The sequence below is a fragment of the Cololabis saira genome, chromosome 9, assembly GCF_033807715.1.
Source record: "Cololabis saira isolate AMF1-May2022 chromosome 9, fColSai1.1, whole genome shotgun sequence".
Lineage (NCBI taxonomy): Eukaryota > Metazoa > Chordata > Actinopteri > Beloniformes > Belonidae > Cololabis > Cololabis saira.
Window position 1 is genome coordinate 25617495 of NC_084595.1, and position 19170 is coordinate 25636664.

At 39.9% G+C, this 19170-nt stretch overlaps 1 protein-coding gene across 6 annotated transcripts in view; it reads left to right on the forward strand.

The window, feature by feature from the left end:
- LOC133450384 (multiple C2 and transmembrane domain-containing protein 1-like) overlaps positions 1-19170 on the forward strand; it is a 147218-nt gene that overhangs the window by 113660 nt on the left and 14388 nt on the right. For 4 of the 6 annotated variants that reach the window (XM_061728951.1, XM_061728953.1, XM_061728952.1 and 1 more), the window contains 2 exons: positions 5641-5697; positions 13895-13993. In XM_061728951.1, coding sequence (XP_061584935.1) covers positions 5641-5697; positions 13895-13993 — 156 coding nt within the window. The remainder of the gene's footprint in view (positions 1-5640; positions 5698-13894; positions 13994-19170) is intronic. The other 2 variants (XM_061728954.1, XM_061728955.1) reach the window with 1 other exon arrangement.

Below are 19170 nucleotides of genomic sequence, written 5' to 3' on the forward strand. Positions count from 1 at the left end.
TCTAACTCCCTTCATCACATTGAACCTTTGTAAGTGCCTGTGCTCTTTGGAAACAACGTCAGCAGTTCAGGGTTTCTGCCGCAGTGCTTGTTGTTGTTTTGTCTTTGTGGTACACCTACTGTAGCTGTTGGTGAGTGTTTTAGTTTAAACCTTGTGCTCAAGCGTACCGATGAGCAGTTATGTGGATTAATTTGAACATCTGCTATGCTGAAACTTCTAGCTATCTTTTGTACACCTGATTCAAAAAAGACAGTAGGCCTACTAATCTGTCTGAAAATGACAAACATAGGATCACATTGCTCACTTAAACTCATCAGTTAGTGTAGCTTTTACGATTGTGAGCATCCAGTGGTGGACAGTAACGGAGTAAATTTACTTGAGTGCTGTACTTAAGTACATATCCAGAGGATTTGTACTTTACTTGAGTATTAGATTTCTTTGGTACTTATTACTCTTACTTGAATACATTTCAGAGACAAATATTTTTACTTTTACTCGAGTAAATTTCTAGGAAGGCTGAAAAGTACTCGTTACTTTCAGGTCTGCTCTTTTTTCTTCTTCCCTAAAATCCTATTGGACACAAGCTGTTTTTGTCAAAGGAGGAGACCTATCACAGTGCACGCTCTCCACTGGGATGTACGTAAAGCGGAAATACGTCAAGCTTCCTCAAAACGATACCGCCAAAGTAGCCTGCGTTTGTCAAGACAGAGCCGCAACAAGTCAAGACAGAGCCGCAACAACGGCTACGCCTGCGTCAGGAGAAGAAAGACAATCCGCTGAGTCGTCTGAGTCTGATAATGAGCCGGACTCGGAGCAGGGACTTTCACAAAATCCTTGGCCGTATCTTAACTCAATGTTTGAGTTCGACCGAGTAAAAAACGAGGGCACAGAAAAACCACAGACATTTATTTTCAAATGTTTATTGTGTCTGCCGAAGCAGAACTACCTCTCTGCTTTCAACAACTCAACATCGAATTGTCAGAAACAATAGTTAAAAGATCCTTAATTTAATTTAGAAAAAATATAGTAATTTACTGATGTGGAAAATAAGAAATTTACTCTTACTCTTACTTTTACTTAAAGTAAATTTAAAAGCATTTACTTTTGGATACTTAAGTACCTTTAAAAGCAAGTACTTTTCTACTCTTACTAAATATTTTGACTGAACTACTTTTACTTGTAACGGAGTAAATTTTGACCAGTAGTATTTGTACTCTTACTCAAGTACTGGGGTCGAGTACTCTGTCCACCTCTGTGAGCATGACTGAATAGCTTCTTCATCTTTGACTAAATATTTGATATCAAATTAAGCAGAGACATTTTTGCAAGGAAACATGACAATCCTGAAACTTAATCTGTTTAGTTCTCAAACATTTGGTGTTATTTTCATGCATATATGGCTGCCCCTTCTTGCCCCCTACCACCAGCCTCCAGCTCCGGTAGCACCCTAGCTCCATCCCCTTCCAGCCCCCTACTGGGTGAGACCTGGATCAGGCTGTGCGGATGGAATGGGCCCCCCTCTGAGGGCCACGGCTCTGACAGCTTGTGAAGGGCCCCTGTGGGTCAGCCTGGCTCAGCCTTATCAGACACACAGCTCTCCTCCAGTCTGCAGAAACTGTAGGCTCCACACACGCACACTTATATACACTCATGGACAGTGCATACCAAGTAGGGCCTTGAGATCCCCCAACCAGCCAGTCTGCCAAACCTCAGCAGCTGGAGAGGTTAAAACCCCCTCACGTATCAAAGAGGAAAAACAGCAGGAGGACAGGGGGAGGGAGGGATAGAGGAATAGGAGAAAAAAAGAGGGAAAAGGTATATCTTCATGTTCACCTGGATGTCTGCCTTGGCGTCAATTCCCCCTGCGGCCGTCATTGGAAAGGTGAGGAGGGGAAATAAGTGGAACTCAGTTCAGCCAGGGAGAAAGTGGGAAGAGTTGAGAGGCGATTCAGAGGAAAGGAAAGGTGAAAATTGTTTTGCTACTACTTCAGGCTGAAGAATTTTACTCTCCCACTCTGGAGTGGGTGTGTGCACTCAGTTCATTGAACCAGACAAGTTTTGTTCAGTTTTGCTTTTAAGAAATAAGTCCACTGAAAGCTATGTTTTTTTTTGTGTCAAGTTATGTTGGAATCCTTCTCTGTACTGTATATCCACTTAGTGGGGTTACAGATAGACTGGTCAAGTATGTATTGGTTAGATGTAGATTCTCTCTCTGTCAATTGGAAGGGCCCTGATTCAATCCCTGGCCATGCAGTCCGCATGTAGAGGCGTCCTTGGACAAGATATTGAACCCCACAGTCTTTTCAATGTATTCATCAGTGTTATAAAATGGGTGAGATAGAGAAAAGGCATTGTGTGAACCAAAAAGAAAAACTAGATAGACTTGTGCTGCATGAATGTGGCTTGTTCTGTCAAAAGACTTTCAGTGGTCAACAATACTTGAAGAAGGACTATATGAAATGCAGTCAATTTACTTTTTAATTTAGACATTTATAAGAAAAAATGAATCTATCAAATTCTGTAAGGCACAGCCATGTTACTAATCCTGCAATAGACAGATAATTACATGAGTCAAGGGAGTTCCCGAATAAACCCTGGCGAATTTAAAACTAGAGATGCCACATTCCACACAGTCAGAGTTTCTGATCATGCTTAAAGTTCAAGAGCTCTTGCTAAAAAACTCTGGGGATGCTGCTGAACTGTCGGTGGTTTGCAAGAACTTTCCTGATAGAATGCTGTAGATTATTTTCTATGTTCTATTATTCATCTTAATAACAATATGCTTATGAAATTCAGGTTCATGGCTGCACAAAACCATCATTGCAAAGGGAGGCCACACAAGCTCTGTGGTTTTAATTGGTTGATTCATTGGTCTAATGTGTGCTACCCTGCTGTACTCAGTAAAACAGCTTTGCGTTGTTGTTTTTTTTAAGCCAATACTACACAATTGTTTTATACACCTAGATTTCTGTCTAACAATACATCCTTGATAGATTGTATTTGGTCTTGAGGGGAAATAGAGTAAAAAGAGAAATATTCTTAGTCATACAGCAAAGCATGTCAAGGAACATGAATAAAGCCAAACACATACAAGCGTATACTTTCAGAGTCATTCAAACTCTCAATGTCATTGTGCTCACTTACATTGTGCAGTTCATGTTATCACCATCGACTGTATGTATTCATGGGACAGTGTAATCTGTAAGAATAGCCAACATCATCCCTCTGTCACTTGAATAGGTCTGAATATGTTAATCCCTACCTCAGTATATACTGAACAGACTTGAGTAGCTCTGCAGGCAGTGTGAGCCCAACGAGATCCTGTCGACAGCAAGGCTTTGATGCCGTTGTGCTGTAATGATAGTTATTCAAACAACATGATAATAGGGTGATAAGCAGACAAATGATATCATACATCAAACAGGTCTTAAAGAGAGGAGAGAATGATACAAATACTGGGAGAGGTAGAGGGATACAGAAAAAGAAAGAAGGATGTTTGAAATTCATCGACTGCTGAGGTAATTTTTATCCTCCCTTAGTGAGACAGTAGCTTCAGCGTGCGCATTTAGCCGTGGCAATCTTCAGGGCAGATGACATGTTCTGTGTCGTTTTATTTATTAATTTTACACTGTGTCTCATTGCAGGAAACATGACTTCTCTCTGTAACCAGAGGCAATAGAAGGGAAAGAGCAGAGCAGAGAGCAGAGGGAGACAAACGACTCTATCATCCTCTCTGTCTCTGTAGGTCATGCTTCTCCGGCTAGCTTATGCTCATTCCATTGTTTAAAGTTTGGAGCATGTGCCAAGCATGCCCTAGTAAAGACTCTGTGTGGAGGATTCCATTATGTTTGTAACTTGGCATGGGTGAAAGGATTTGAGAGGAACCATGATGTCTTTTTAAACAGTTATAGCTCATTTGTCTAGAAATGCCAGAAGGCTTTTCTGTTATACTATCATGTAAACATCTTTTGCATTTGCTGAGTGCAAAAATTCCCTCTCCATTTTTTTCTTCTTCTTTTTTTTATGATGTACTGCTGAATATATTCTGTCAATAAAGAGATTGTCAATTGTGAACAGTCAAGCTTATTCGTCTAGACGGTGATGGAGTTAGATCAGACTGGGAATAACCAGTAGCTGTACAGTCAGTTAAAATGTGGACTTCTGTGCATGCACGCACAACACTTTACCCAAGTGAATCTGAGCTATTGATAGAGCACACACACAAACACAAGCGCTATTGATTCTACTCTCTCAACTCTGCTGTTCTGAACTCTTCTTTGTTTGTGTGGGAAGCTGTATTTACATAAGAGGCTTATGTCAGCCGGCACATAGTTTCTTCCCTCATTCCAGTGAAAAACAAAAAGGACAAAAGCCATTGTCTTGTTAAGTAATGATTTTTGGATGTCTCCAAACTAGTTTGTGCTATTCTGGTGGTAGTAAAGGAGGGACTGTGGTGAGGTTTGGGTTTGGTGATGGTTTGTAGGGGATCGGGACTGGTAACCTGATGCAACAATGAGAGCAGATGAATTCTGAGGTTGACAGCTGTAGGGCTTATGAGATGGTTGTTCGTTTATGTAAATGAGGAGCAAGAATATGACCTTGTCGCTATGACGTGTGATTGACAAAGAGAGGGTGGATACAATGCAGCAGAGACCTTTGATTTTGACTTTGGTGGCATCAGACTACTCGAGTGCTGTAACACTGGTGCTCTTATTGAACACAGTGGGCAAGTTACTTGCTGGTTAAATTAATTTTATGATTGGTATATAACTATACAGATAGATGTCTAAAAATAATTTATTTGCTTGAAAGCCTCTCGATGTGTGTGTCAAATTTTATTACTAAGTAGGAAAAACAAGAGTTTCCGTTGTTGTTTTGCAGTGTTTGTTGTTCTGAATATGTGCACAACTGTGTCGCACACATTCAAGGCAAGTCGTTTTTCTTTGTGTCGTACAATGTGTCTCATGGTGTCTTGGGGCTTCAGAGTAGCGCCGGCTCTAGTTTCATTGGACGTGCACCACTGAAGCAAATAGTTACTGTTCTTCTTGCGTTGCTCTCTGAGCTTAAAGCTCTCCCCTCTCTTCTCTATCTCAAGGAGCATCCTTCTGCAGGAGCATGTGAAATGATGGGCAGGTGAACGTGTAGAAACTGGAGGTAGAGGTAACGGGAGAGTGCAGAGGTTAAGGAGGTCAGAGCTGACCAAGCAGAATCAGATGATGCTGCCGTCTTGTCCCTTTGATTGGTAGAAGATTTGAATCCTTTTTTTCGCAATGCAATTTGAGTGGATGAACAGACTTTAATCCTCAGCGAGATGAAATTCAAAGCCAGAGCATTTGCTTACATTTACGCAAGTGTCAACATATTTGAACAAAAAGACTGTTTCTAAAATTAAATTCTACATCAGAACCATTTTGAAACTCATGACATATTAGCACTCAAAAATCCAATAGTTGAGCTATCTGCACGCTCTCCATACTCATTAAGAAACTCTAGCTCGACATAAGCATAACCAATCAGCTTTAATGTGCCTCTTTAGCTTTTGAGATGATGTTAACCCTGTGTTATCTTATGTTTATCTAATGCTTAAAAGCTTTTGTTTCTCTTTCTTGTTTTCCCTCTTTCTTCTCTTGCAACTGTCAGCAAGCTGTGGAGGACCTACTGGAAGATGAGGAAGAGGATTTTGACAAAGATGACAAGGTAATTATATTTATGGGATGCACACACACACAAACACACACACACACACACACACACACACACACACATACACACACACACACTGCCTCAGGAGGGGTTGACACTGCTTCACAGACCGGAAACACAGACTGACAAAATGACTCCATCTTCTCCTCCCATCTCCTCCCCTGTTCAGTTATTCTCCCCGCCTGAGGCGCAAACACATGTTCACAGATTGTACCACCTTTTAACCTTTCCAAAAGTTTTCTCTGTAGATTTACACACAGCACATTCACCACTTTTTCACCTTGTAGTTTGTTTTGTTTGTGCTGTTTGATGTAGTTGGTGCTTTATGCTTATATTTCCTTCCACGTACTGCTATGTTGAATTTGTGTTTGTGCTTCATGTCCTTCTTACTGGGAACATGCTCCCATACAAATTGCTTAGTTAGCTATTTAGGTCCATTCACTGCTCCTTTATGTCCCAGTAAAACAGCATCTGGGCTTGTCCAGACTCTATCAGGTAACAACAGGTGGCTGCTTTACTGCCTCCGCTCGTTTACACTGTAGAAGCAGCTTCTGAAACAAATGCCACTGGATGGGGTACAGTACTTTGTCAATGCTCCACTTGGGAGTGATAATTGAAATGATCCAGCTCTTTATCCACCCACTGTGCTGTTTTCTTTCTTTCTGAGTCAATTTTGAAATGACTTTGGTTATTTATTTTATTCATCCTTTTGAGTGCAACACCGTGATGTGTCTCAAGTACTATATCGTGAAACAAGGCCAGCATTTGTAACTTTAGTATATTGCGGACCCCGGGAAGACTAGGTGCTATTTTATTTTGGCAAATTAGAGTTCAGAATAAAGTAAAGTAAGTGAGAGTAAAAGTTAAAAGTTAAACTAGACTTATTTGTCCTGAAGGAAATATGTCTCAGGCTGAGATGCGTCTCCAGGGCTGCATCATAGTATAGATATAAACAGAGACAATAAAACAATGATGATAATAAGGCATAAAAGAAAGATCAGGAATCATGGAAACAATTTGCATAAAAAAGTAAAAATTGTTAAAAAAAACTAGGAGTATTATCTTAGAGCTCAATATTAATAGTAATAATAGACAGCAATAAGCAGCAACCACCCTCCTCTGGAGCTTCAGCCAAAGTTGTGTCATAATTTAATTGGGTGTTAGGGGCTGTGAGGTATAGAAGAAAAAATGACCCTTCACATATCCAGGAGCTCCGTCATTTAGATATGCTTTTACTGAGAATTGTTATTTTATTTTTTATGTTTTTCACCCTGCTTACTGTAGCCACTTCATAGACAGTTGTAATGGGTATTATTTGATACTATTCAACTTCAATAGCTGTCTTGACTTAATTTGCTTGTATTTTAGTTTCACAGATGTCCCATATCTGATGATACTTCCAGGGCATTGTAAAAAGTAAGCATAATCTTGGTGTTCACCCCAAACTACCTACACCTATGACAGAAACACATCTGCAATAGTCTACCACACGGATAGTCAACATGAGCATTCCAACATAATTTACGATCCATTAAACAGCTAAGATATTTATTTAAACAAAAACAAAATAAAACAAAACAAAATAAAAACCTTTGATCCAACTGTATCACCCCCCACCAGCACCCAGGACTGAATGTCATGTATTTAGTTTTAATGGCATTTAAGGAGGTCAGTACTCCATTCCTTCACCTTTTCTTGGTCTTTGAAATAAGAAATAGGACACTCATCTGTTCTCAGAAAACTCAAGATTATTTTATCATCTGAAAACTTCCAAGATTATTTGGTTAATTACTTCTGCAGTTCTGTATCATGTAAATTATATTGATGAGCTGACACAAACTTGTGGTGCTTTGATACTATGGTACTTGGTTTCTGAGAGAGTGCTGCATACCCTCACCTGTTGGGGTCTGTTAAATAATAAAAGAATAATAAAAGATTGACAAAACAATAATAATTAAAGAGACAAAAAACACAGAAAAAGCATTGACTTTAACTAACATGTGATGCTGATCCACACTTCAGCAGTTTACATGATGTCTTTATTTCAAGTCTTTTTAGCTGAGAACTCCGGCTGTATGCAGTGGTAATTGTGAAGTCCTTTGACCAGTCAGGGACTCTGTAGTCTAAATTTACTTATGCAACAGAAAGCTCACCGGAAGTATTTGTACTGGAAATGAAAGGCCTGCAGAAAAAGGGTTAAAAAGCACATTTGTAGTGCAGATGGTCAAATATTCATCCCCTTCCCACCCACCCAGCCAGTCAAGCAATCAGTCAGCCTAGAAGCCAGTTTGGTGATGAGCGCACAAAGATATGTGAGCATTACATCCTCTCCCACAGTGATGGAGAAGCAAAGTTTCATGGCTGTGAAGTTCCAAGGCTATTATGTACAGGAGGGGGTGCACTGACTAAAGATATTCACCAGACAACCTTGAACCTTTTTTTCTTTCTCCCCCCTTTCTTTACATCAGTCCTCATTCATTGCATTTCTTACCTCCTCTCAGGGGAAGAAAATAAATAAATAAATAAAGATAGAGGCATTTGAAAAGCTGCAGATTATATGAAATATATTTTGGACTTTCATATTGAAATGAGGTGCAAAGGCAGCTTGTGTGGCCTCAGTTAGATTTGGTGCCAAACTGATTATTCCAAATAAGAAGGCCTTGCTCTCTGTTCACACGGGCCTGGGATGCTGGATAGCGCAGCTGCCACAAAGGCTACAATTTACCAACTCAGGCTTCATACATTTTGATCTATTGCTCCCCTCAACTGTTAGCATTCCATTTAAGCTGCAGGGAGGTTGAAAGGGGGGCATTTTTCTTTTTTCTTTGCCTACATCTCCCTCCCCTCCCACCCTCCTTCTATCCCCCGCTTTTTTTTCTGACTGCCTTTCTTTCTGACATACTCCCTCTCTTCCCAAACTGGTTAAGTGCAGAACAAATGCAGTTCCAAGGCGAAGAAAATGTGTTTTTTACATTGGATATGAGGCCTCTACATTGGGTATGAGCTGCAGCTTCAGATAGTATGAGTAAGTATGAAGGACGGGTCAAAAGAGGCCTCTTTTATGGCACAGGCCTATAGGGGAAAGTGGGAAGAGGAGAGAGAGGAGAGGGGGAAAAAAAGATTATTAAATGTGCCAAGGCCTCATTTTAATTGAACTTGAAGCATATGTTGCAAGTATGTACAATCCATCCCAGATGTTTACTCTGGCCATGTGCGGCTCTCTTCCCAGTGCACCACAAGGCAGCTATTAGCTGGATAACCTTTGCTCCAGAGGCTAAATGGGGTATTACATGGCCAAAAAGTAGAGCACCTGTTTTTCATTGCAGATGGGACCCCTTGCAGGCTTTTTGCCGTGGTTTACCACATGTGTTTTTGACTTAACAAATTGTTGGGCAGAAGTGAAAAGTGTCTTTCTCGTGAGCAAGCACTGATATTAGTCACTTAATCTCAATGACAATCCACCATTGAGAATAATTGATGAGGATGACTCAGATGTTAAAAGCAGGAAGGCAGGCATAAAGAGTGCGAGGAATGTTAGATATGAACTCATTTTTCCACTCTCTTCTCCTCCCTGACTTCCAAATGTATGTCTCTGTACGCACTGCATATTGCTGGATTTGTATTATCTGGTCACATGAGGTTTAAACGTGTAAGTAGCAGATTTCTCTGTTTGCCTTCAAAGCACGTTGATTCAACAGTGTAAAACGTCTTCACCGAACTCATGCAGAACTTGGTCATAGTGGGTCTTGATCGTGATGATGCATCCTAATATTTCATTTCTATTCTTTTTCTTTTCTGGGGATTTTTGCCTGTCAAATCATCCGTTTAACCCATATTGAAGCTTAAATGAGTTCTATGGATTATTTAATGACATCTATTGGTGATGTATTAGATTGCTGCAACTGTGAATACCTCTGGTGTCATTCTCCCTTAGCAAATATGTTGAAGAAACTATGGTTGCTAAAACCAGATAGTGTTTGGTTTGCACTGCCGATGGTCACAAGAGAAATGGAATAAAAAAAACAGATATTGCAGATGGTTTTCTGACTTCACTGGCCCCTGTGCAACTGCATAATTTACACATATGGTAGTCACACATCTACAGTGATAACAGGTACATAAAAGGCAAAAGATTGTAGAAAGGCTGCACGTGAAGTAACCCATGTTGTATACAGTATACAATAAACACAATATATTCTGTATGGTACAATAATACAGTTTTTCGTGATTATGCATGCTATCATGACACGCTTTGCTTTAATCTTAGAATTTGTTTTTAAATAAGAAATTTGATCAACTGTGATTATTAAAAAAGAGATTCACTGGAGTTGGGTGTATGCAGCATCAGTGTTGATTTTTTATAATTTTATACTTCCAATTTTCAATAATTACTTCATACAAATTAGAAAGAATTTCCTGCCAATGTTTTAAATAGCCACCCCCAACATAAGGAAATTCAACATTTTTTTGTTTGAACTGTGTGTTGTTTAAGAAATGTGTGTTCTGCTGTATCGTTATTTGCTTTTTCAACATTGCAAAAAGAAAAAAAAAAACAGTTTTGAGACATGAACAGGCTGAGCTAGAATCCTATATTTATAGGCTGTTGGCTGCAGGGGCTTCAGTGTGTAATCTTACCCATGATGTCTCCTTTTACCTGTGGGCTCACTGTCCAGACCTGGCAGGACACGATCACCTCTAGGCTGTGCATGGGTGTGAATGTTTGTGTGTGTAAATGTGTTTGTCTATTTCTGTGAGTGCCTCACATACGGGTGCGTGTGTGTGTGTGTGTGTGTGTGTGTGTGTGTGTGTGTGTGTGTGTGTGTGTGTGTGTGTGTGTGTGTGTGTGTGTGTGTGTGTGTGTGTGCAGCTCAGCTACCTCCCAGAGGGGGGCTTACTGGAAAAATGGGGAGAGAGAGAGTGAATGAGAGAGAGACAAACTGAAGGAGTGAGGAGATTACCCTCACACGGTTGACTGGTCACTGAAGCGCTTGTGCTCCGCTCAGCTAGGCTCCACTACCCTCAGGAGGACCTGACACAGATAAGATACACACTGCAATCATGTCCTGCTCAGGGGCGTACTGCCATGCACCCCCTCTCTATGTCTTCCAGTGTGTCTATTTGTCACACACACACACACACACACACACACACACACACACACACACACACACACATATATATATATATATATATATATATATATATATATATATATATATATATATATTTATGTATATGTATATTTCTGGGGAAATGTGAGATTATAGTCTACTTTGTTTTTTGTGAACCCAGTTCATTAACAATTTATTTTGGATTTAAACTGTAGCTTATTGGGTATTTTTCAGGTTTAAATCTGACCTATTAGAGGCAGCAGGTTATTACAATATGGAGATAGCTATGGAATATTGAATATATTTCTGCAATGTATGTATAATGTACATCTTGAATGAAACAAAGATGTATTTTCAGTTTTAAAGATGGGGCGTACTATATGGCTAAAAAAATTTGCATTTCCATTTAAAAAAATCAAATGTCTTTGTTTTCATCTGCATAAATGTTGTATTTAATAAAGATACATAAATAAATAAAGTATTATTATTGTTATTGAAGTTAAAAGATTAATTTTAGAAAAAAAAGCATGCTGATGCATACTTGCTTTTGAAACATGTTCACAGTAAACTGTAAAAAAGTGACGCAGCTTCTTCAGCTGCAATATTCTCTTGTTTGTTTCATTAAAAAAAAGGGGGCAAAGCTACCAAACTATTTGGAGGTAACTGGTTTATACGTTTATCTACTGTTTTCTTCAAACCACGCCTAACCGTCATTTCGACCTGCACAGCTTCAGTAATGTCCTGCCATAATTGTCCTGTCTTGCCATAAAACGGGATCCTGGAAATGAATGCCGCTAAAAAGACACACAGTTCCCATTTTACGGCATGCTTTGTATGTGATGCTGCAACATGTTTGGCTTTCTGTAACTTTTAATTTCAGTATTCATTTTACAAACTTTAATCTTAACATAGATCTGTACTGTAATCACTCTCGAAAATCATATCTCTAGACAACATAGGTGCCATGAGGAGCTTTTGATTCTATTATTTCATTGCTTTCCACCGCTGTGGCTGCTTTTGCTGAAATGCTTGGTGAAACAACACCTACTTGCAGTGATTTGAGTGACAGAGGATGCTCTAATCTTTTCATCTCAAATTTGGAAATTCTTCAAAAACCTCATAATAGATTTTTTGATGAGTCAACTATAAATATAAGCTTTATAATAGTGTAATATATCATCACTGACTACTTCCTCAGTTCAGCTGCTCCCTGACACAAACAACTGAATAGACAGCACCATCTCTAAGGTTTCCAGAGAATGGCCTGACAAAGAGAGAATATCCAACGAGCAGCAGTTATCGGGTTATAAATGCCTTGTTTGATGCCAGAGGTCCGAGCCAGGCTGGTTTGGGATGATATAAAGGCAATAGTAGGTAAAATAGTGATAAGTAAAACAAGCCCTTAACACTGAAGCAGATGGACTAGAGCCACAGAAGACGCAGAAGAGGTGCCACCTTTGGGATGTGGTCAAACAGGAGATGCACATCATGGATTTGCAGCAGAAAAATCTGAAGCAGTTGTCTGATATAAGCATGTTAGGATTTACCAAAATGTTTGAGGAACTATCACCTATAGTATCAACTAGCACCTTGTTGAATCTATGCTTCAATAAATGAAGGCAATTCTAAAGACAGAAGGTGCTCCATTCTGCTGTTAGCAGGGTTTAACTAAAGAAGTGGCCGGCGTGTATAAGACACTTTGTTTCTTCATCTATCTAGACATCATCCTCCCACAAGGCAGCATTTCTTTATCCTTCCATCTATAGTGCAGAGACAGCACTGCATATCATTTGCTGCTTTCCCTGTAGGCATTACCACTGCACATGTATGCAAATATAAAATACTGTAATAGTGTGCATTTATTGACGCTTTTCTAGCAAGGATTAGACTTGTAGCAGGTAGAAAGAATGTCTTGGATAGGGCAGAGCTTTTGTCTCAGCGTGAATATGGGTAAGAGCAGTGCAAGATCTCAAACGTATCTCCTACGTATCATAAGAAGCCGTTCACCACCTTTCCGAGTCCCATCCCTTCGCTCTCAGTCCCAGTCACGGCACTGAACTGATCACTCAGATAGGGACAAGGCATCATGTAATTGGACTAAAGAGAGCACTGGGAATTATATCAATGCTCTGAAAAAGCGTGACTGAAATACCGTTCTAGGGGAGGCTATTGAGCATGGGGTGCGGGAGGGGGGTTTGTCCTCAGGTATCATGGGGTTTCAGCTGCTGAGGAGAAAAAGTGTGAGGGGAAGATGGAAAAAAGCATGTCTGTGTTCTTTTCTTCATGCCGCCTGAAGGATGAAAAGCGTCACGCTGAAAAAGATGCTTTTGACTTTTCCGCTTTATTTTTCTTCCCATCTAACTCTCTTTTTCCGCTGTTCAGCAGAGACGCGGGTAGGAACGGCATTTTAATCATGTTTGGCTAATAGAGAGAGGAATGAAAACAAAAAGGAGGGTGAAAGTAGCACGGAAGGGTATTGTCTCTCTATGCAAAACACACTCCATTGTTTGTTTGTTTTTCCTCTTTATCACGCACATACATCAGGCGGATCATCTCTCACTATCTCTGTTTCCCCCAGATACGCATCTCTTGCTTTGTCTTTTGCTTTCTGTCATAGCTCCTTCAGTCTCTGACTCTTGACCATTCTTTCATCACTTCTAATTTACCTCGAGCTATTGTTATTTAAATGAAATGTTGTTGATGTTATTTTGCACTTGGTCCTCTTTTGTTGCTTTGGACGGTATGGTTATAAGTTTCAGCATAATCACTTGTCTTTATGGAGATTGAGGGTATTGGTCCTCTGTTCGTTGAGGCCTTGCAAAATTTGAATGTACCGAAGGAAATATTAGCTTCATAATTCTTTCACAGCTCTATTAAATGCACTTGTTTTGAAGTCCTGAAGGTGAGTACTGTAAAAGAAAAAAATATCTTAAAACAAAAAATGAAACAAAAACAGTCATTTCTGCATTGCAAGGATAACTTTTTTTAGAGCTGTACTTCTATTACCAGGCTTCAGATTTGGTGAAAAACATTGCCTAAACCTCTCACTTGAGAAAATCTTACTGTAATCTATCCACAAGGACCCTAAACCAGACCCCTGGGAGGACAGCCGTGATAAAAACCATATCCTCGAGGATATGTTGGCTTCCTGGCACTTTGAGTGGATACGAACAATGGTGGTAAGTGGACATGTGTGTGGCTCTGGCACGGACTCCTGCTGGTGTGTGTGACTGTCTCCTGGTTTGCTATTTAGCTCACTGTCTGTCCAACGGCCTCTGTCTGCCGTCCTGTCAGGGTTTGTGTACAGTAACTGTCCCCTGTCCACGTATCAATCAATAGTCATGCACTGCACGTTCGGCCCTCGACCCAAACCCATTGTAAGGCCAGTGCCTGTGTTTGCTCTTTAAGGTGATGGTGAAACGAGCTCCAGCATGGAAGGCTGCTCCTTGTCTTTCTGTGTGACACCCCTGTAGCACTGTAGACCTGTTATACTGCAAGGTGACAGCTGTACACTGAGGTGCAGTGGTGTGTGTTTACTATGTTTTGGGACTTTTGGCTCTGGGGTAATAAAGGGTGACATGGAGAGTCAGTGGAGCGAATTTCTTCTTTCTGTGCGACAGCACGAGCAGTAAAAGAATAAAATCTCCCTGTAGAGTGATCAGGACACAATGTTTTTGAGAAAAACACAGGTGTTCTAGGTTTAAAAGAGTGACATACTGTAATTCACAAATAAAGCTTGCTTTTGCAATTTATGAACCCATAGTTTCTGATAATTAGCACCTAACATGCTAGTTTTTAAATGACTCACTTCTCTGAGTGTTTGTATGATTGTGTGGTGACTTGAATGCTATTGTGGGTGCTTTTACTTTAGAGTTACTACAAGAACAGCACGACTATTTCATATTGTCAGAGCAAATCCCAATGCTCATTATGCCTAATACAAAAATGTCTACTCCCCCAAGTGCTGTTGTTCTGAACCACACACACTCACAAGTGGCTGAACCAACTGAACTTTTCAATTGATGATGCACCAAAGGATTAATGGGGTGCACTCCTTGCACTGTAGGTGAGGAGTTTGTGTTCACTCTCATCCCCCAAAACTAACTCTCTGCGAGATATCTCAGAGCAGGTTGTTGAAGATGGCACACAGTCAGCCTCTCTGTCTCTCATTGGACAGAATGTGGAGCACAACACTTGACGGCAGTGTCGTCTGAATTTAAAGTCAGACATGTAAGAAAGCAGCCGGCACCTTTCCTTTTAACAAGAGTCATAAATCTGTAATGAGCACAGAGAGAATGCATATTTTATTTACTTTTTGAAGACATGATCCCCCTCACTTCATAGCAATGCACTCTCGTTCTATTGCTTTTTTTGTTGCTTTTTTTCCTTTTCCAAAACAAAGTTTTATGTGAGAAGTGGATTTTACATCAGTCTCTATTGCCTGTGTGTCTCTGAACATGGATAGTTAATTAAACCTATGCCAACATTAGCCAACTTTAAGAGAACAAGGTGATGAATGTAACCTAACCTTAACAAGAGTAACAGAATTTAAGAAACCAAAAAAAGTTTACAAATTCTGTTGTTAGATTTTCTCAAGGTGCCTGGCTTTTATTTAAAAACAATTTTTAAATATAAAAGTTTGGATGTACCTTTCTTTTGTGATAGTCAAATCAATGCGTATGAGTAAAAAAAACAGACATATGCAATGGCAAGTGCAGACATGGAGATATGGACGGACAGACAGTGTGACTGACTGACAGACAGACAGACAGACACAGGGAGACGGGCTGCAACACCTAAAACTGGGCCAACAGCGGACAAGAGTAATGTCCCATTCATCACATGCTGCCACGCTGGATCCTGGGAAGGACGGGGGAAGGAGAGTGCAGGAGCAGGGGGACAGAGGTGAGGCTGGCTGGCTGGGTGGCTGGGTGGGTGGGGGTCGGGGGGCATATAGCAAGACACGTGGAAGGGGCGATCAAGAGCAGAAATGGTGTCGTGGTTCGTCATTTATGTGTATGTGCTTGACCTTGAGCCTGACAGAGTTGTTGGTGTGGTGGAGGTGATGAGAGGCCCCAAAGGGAAGTGGGTAAAGATGATCTGTGGCAAGCAGCCTCCTGCCAACCAGACACATTAGAAACACATACACACAAACACACACTTCTAGCATCAGAAACTTTTTCTCTTTAGGATAGGTCAAATTGAAAATAAGTCACCACTGTCACCAGCCCTCTGTTCCTGTCTGTCCTCCTCTTTTACATACTGTAAGCGTATATTTATCCATGCTGTGGGACTTGACTAGTTGAAGAGACTAATTAGTAATGTCCAGCAGTGCGTTTGTCCAGTCCACCTTCAGCTGACAGATTTAACTTAGGTTTGACTTTGACTTTGTCAGAGCAACCTTTAACACTACAAATATTCCTATAAATACACACATTGTGTAAACGTATTGTATTTTACCAGATCCTCTAAAACCTCACCTCACGCTAATCTGTTTTAGTCTATAGGACTGGGAAGCTCCTTAGCGTGGCCTTTTTGTGTCAAAGCTGCTTGATCGGGGCCAAGAGGATGTGCAATGCATCTCAATACTATAGTTAAACAGATATTTATGTGCTTTGACAAAAAAGAGAGGAAAGGAAGTAGATGTATGGGATAAATTATGTATTAAATAAATGTGAACATCTGCCTCGTTCATGTAGAACTGGCAAGGTGCCAGGTTGCATAGTTTTATGTAAGGCCATACACCGGTTTTGTTTTTTTTTCCCCCTTATTTCCTGATTGAAAAGAGATGATCTTGTAGGCCAGGTCCCTAAGTGCTCTTTTTTAAATCCCTTGTGAGGCCTCTTTTAAGTATCACTTTATAAAAACTGTGACTCATCGCTCCCCAGTGGAGTTTGGTAATACTTGGAATAGTTACCAATGAAACATTAGTGTTGGAACTGAACTGTTTAAAAGGTCAAAATAAGACATAAAAGTGATCCATGCAACATCAGATTTGCTGCCAAAAAAATAAAACTTCTTAATTTGCCTGAAAATAAGAAAAAAGTAAAATGGTAACCAAAAAAAACAAAGGAATACTGCCTTGCAAAATAAAAATTATCATATTATCTTCAACATAGAAATTTGACACATGCGGATGAAGTGATTGAAAATTGATCATTGAAGGCATCCTCCTCTTTTGGTGAAGTGTAGTCTCATCAGTCATTAAATTATTTATGAGTATTTTTAACTAAAGTCAAATATAAATAAATATTTAAAAAGCATAGTCTCTTGGCATGTCTGTGGACATATATTTTTCTCCTACACTCATGATTTCTTTCACTAGAGACAACAAAAGCATTATGTTTTAAATATGCAGTAGATGCTAATTGTATGTGGTGTTTAATATTGTGTCTTCCCTAGTTTTTGTAGAGGTTTTGAAAATTGAATTTGTGTCACCCCTATAGGATTCCTCGGCTTTTCTGCGTTTTTTTTTTTCTTCTCCAGGGGTGAAAATGGGAGGGATACTGACTGTCTCTGCAGTTGCAAAATCAACAAGAGCACTTTCAGATGCCCTCTGGGAGCCACATATTAGCATGCTGTCACATTTTATATGACATTTCAATTTTTACTGTGCTGCCAGAGTGAGAGAGGCAAAACAAAGAAAAACAGGTGCAATTTTAGCACAGCAGCAATGAGCAGCAGTCACTTGTGGTTCAGACTCATTTCCTGGTGTGATGGGATGTATGCTGCCACATCCTAACTGTTAGGTTTATCATTTTTATGGCATAACTCAGCAGGGAGAACAGTGTGATCTGAGGTTAAAATAGTCTCAAATGGCTCTCTGTTTTCCACCCAGTGGATATAGGACAGATATTTGGGTCCATGGTAATAGGCTAAGTCCTCTGTGACCTCTCTCTTGTTTTGCTCCAGGCCTTGGGTCAATGAAGAACAAACCGTCTATGCAAAGTTGATGTGTATCCACATCACACTTTTACGTGTGTGTATACATATATATATATATATATATATATATATATATATATATATATATATATATATATATATATATATATATATATATACATATATGTTAATATATGTGTGTGTGTGTGTGTGTGTGTGTGTGTGTGTGTGTGTGTGTGTGTGTGTGTGTGTGTGTGTGTGTGTGTTGCCATAATGGTGTCTCTGACAGAAATGCAGCAGTCGAGTGCACAGAGACGCTACGCATCTTTCTTTTGTTAAATATTTAATCAAGTGTTTCAAGGAGTTTACCACATTTGTTTACCACAATTTACCAGCAAGTGCAATGTGGTTAGCCTGACTTGGCTGTTTCTTTGTGCTTGTGTGTATGAGAAAGTGTGTGTCTCTGGGATCTCTTTGGTTACACTGAGGGTTATTTTTCCGTAACACATACAAACGACTCACATCACTTTGAGTCTTCCTGCTGCTAAACCAAGGAGTTCTTGGCAGTGATTTCACATCACACTCCTCACAACTAGTGATGCAAACTTTGGACATAACCACCAAAGATGCATTTGTTGCCTTTAAATTGCATACGTGCAAGTTTAGAAAAATGCAATTCTCACTCAACAGAGGACACCATCTCACTAAATATTACTGCCACCAGCCTGATAAAAGTGAATTGTTGTCAAAGAGTCTCTTTGTCATGCAAAAACACTGCATTCATGTTGTCTCAAATTGTCTTAATGCAGTTTCCCTTTAATAGCATGCTGATCTACTGACTTTTGCCCTGCTCATATCACAGTGTGAGTGGCCATCACCCTTTGCTACTGACATTTCAATTTAAAGCTAATTATTAACCAAATGAGCTATTAAACTAGGGAAAATTTGATGACAAACAAATCTGAAAAGGCCTCAAGATTCCCTTGAGAAGCTGTACATGATTTGTGCTTTACCTGTCTACTTAGATTAGAGCTAGTCTGACATTAGACAAAATTATTTTGAATAATGATTCTGCTGTTTGGCTGCATTTACACTGTGATGTACACGGATGGCAGTGACAGTTACTGTATGTCAGCATGTACATGTCTCCATTACACAGCACATGCAGATGAACCTGGAGTTGCTGTCTATCAAAAAAAAAAAACCGAAAGCTAAACACATTAGCAGGCTTTTTTTTAATACTATATGCCAAACAGCATCACCCATCAGAGCACTGTTATCAGAAGTGCTAGGATTTGCATAATTTTTGATCAGTAATATGCCTTGCTTCAGTAGTCAAGTCACAGCAAGATGCCAAACAGATTTCTTTTTATGAGCTAGTAGGCCTGTGCACTGACAGATAAAGAAAGGGACACCTGGGAATGCAGGTTCTCTGTGTCCTGTTAGTCCTCTATGTGACATTAGAAGCTGG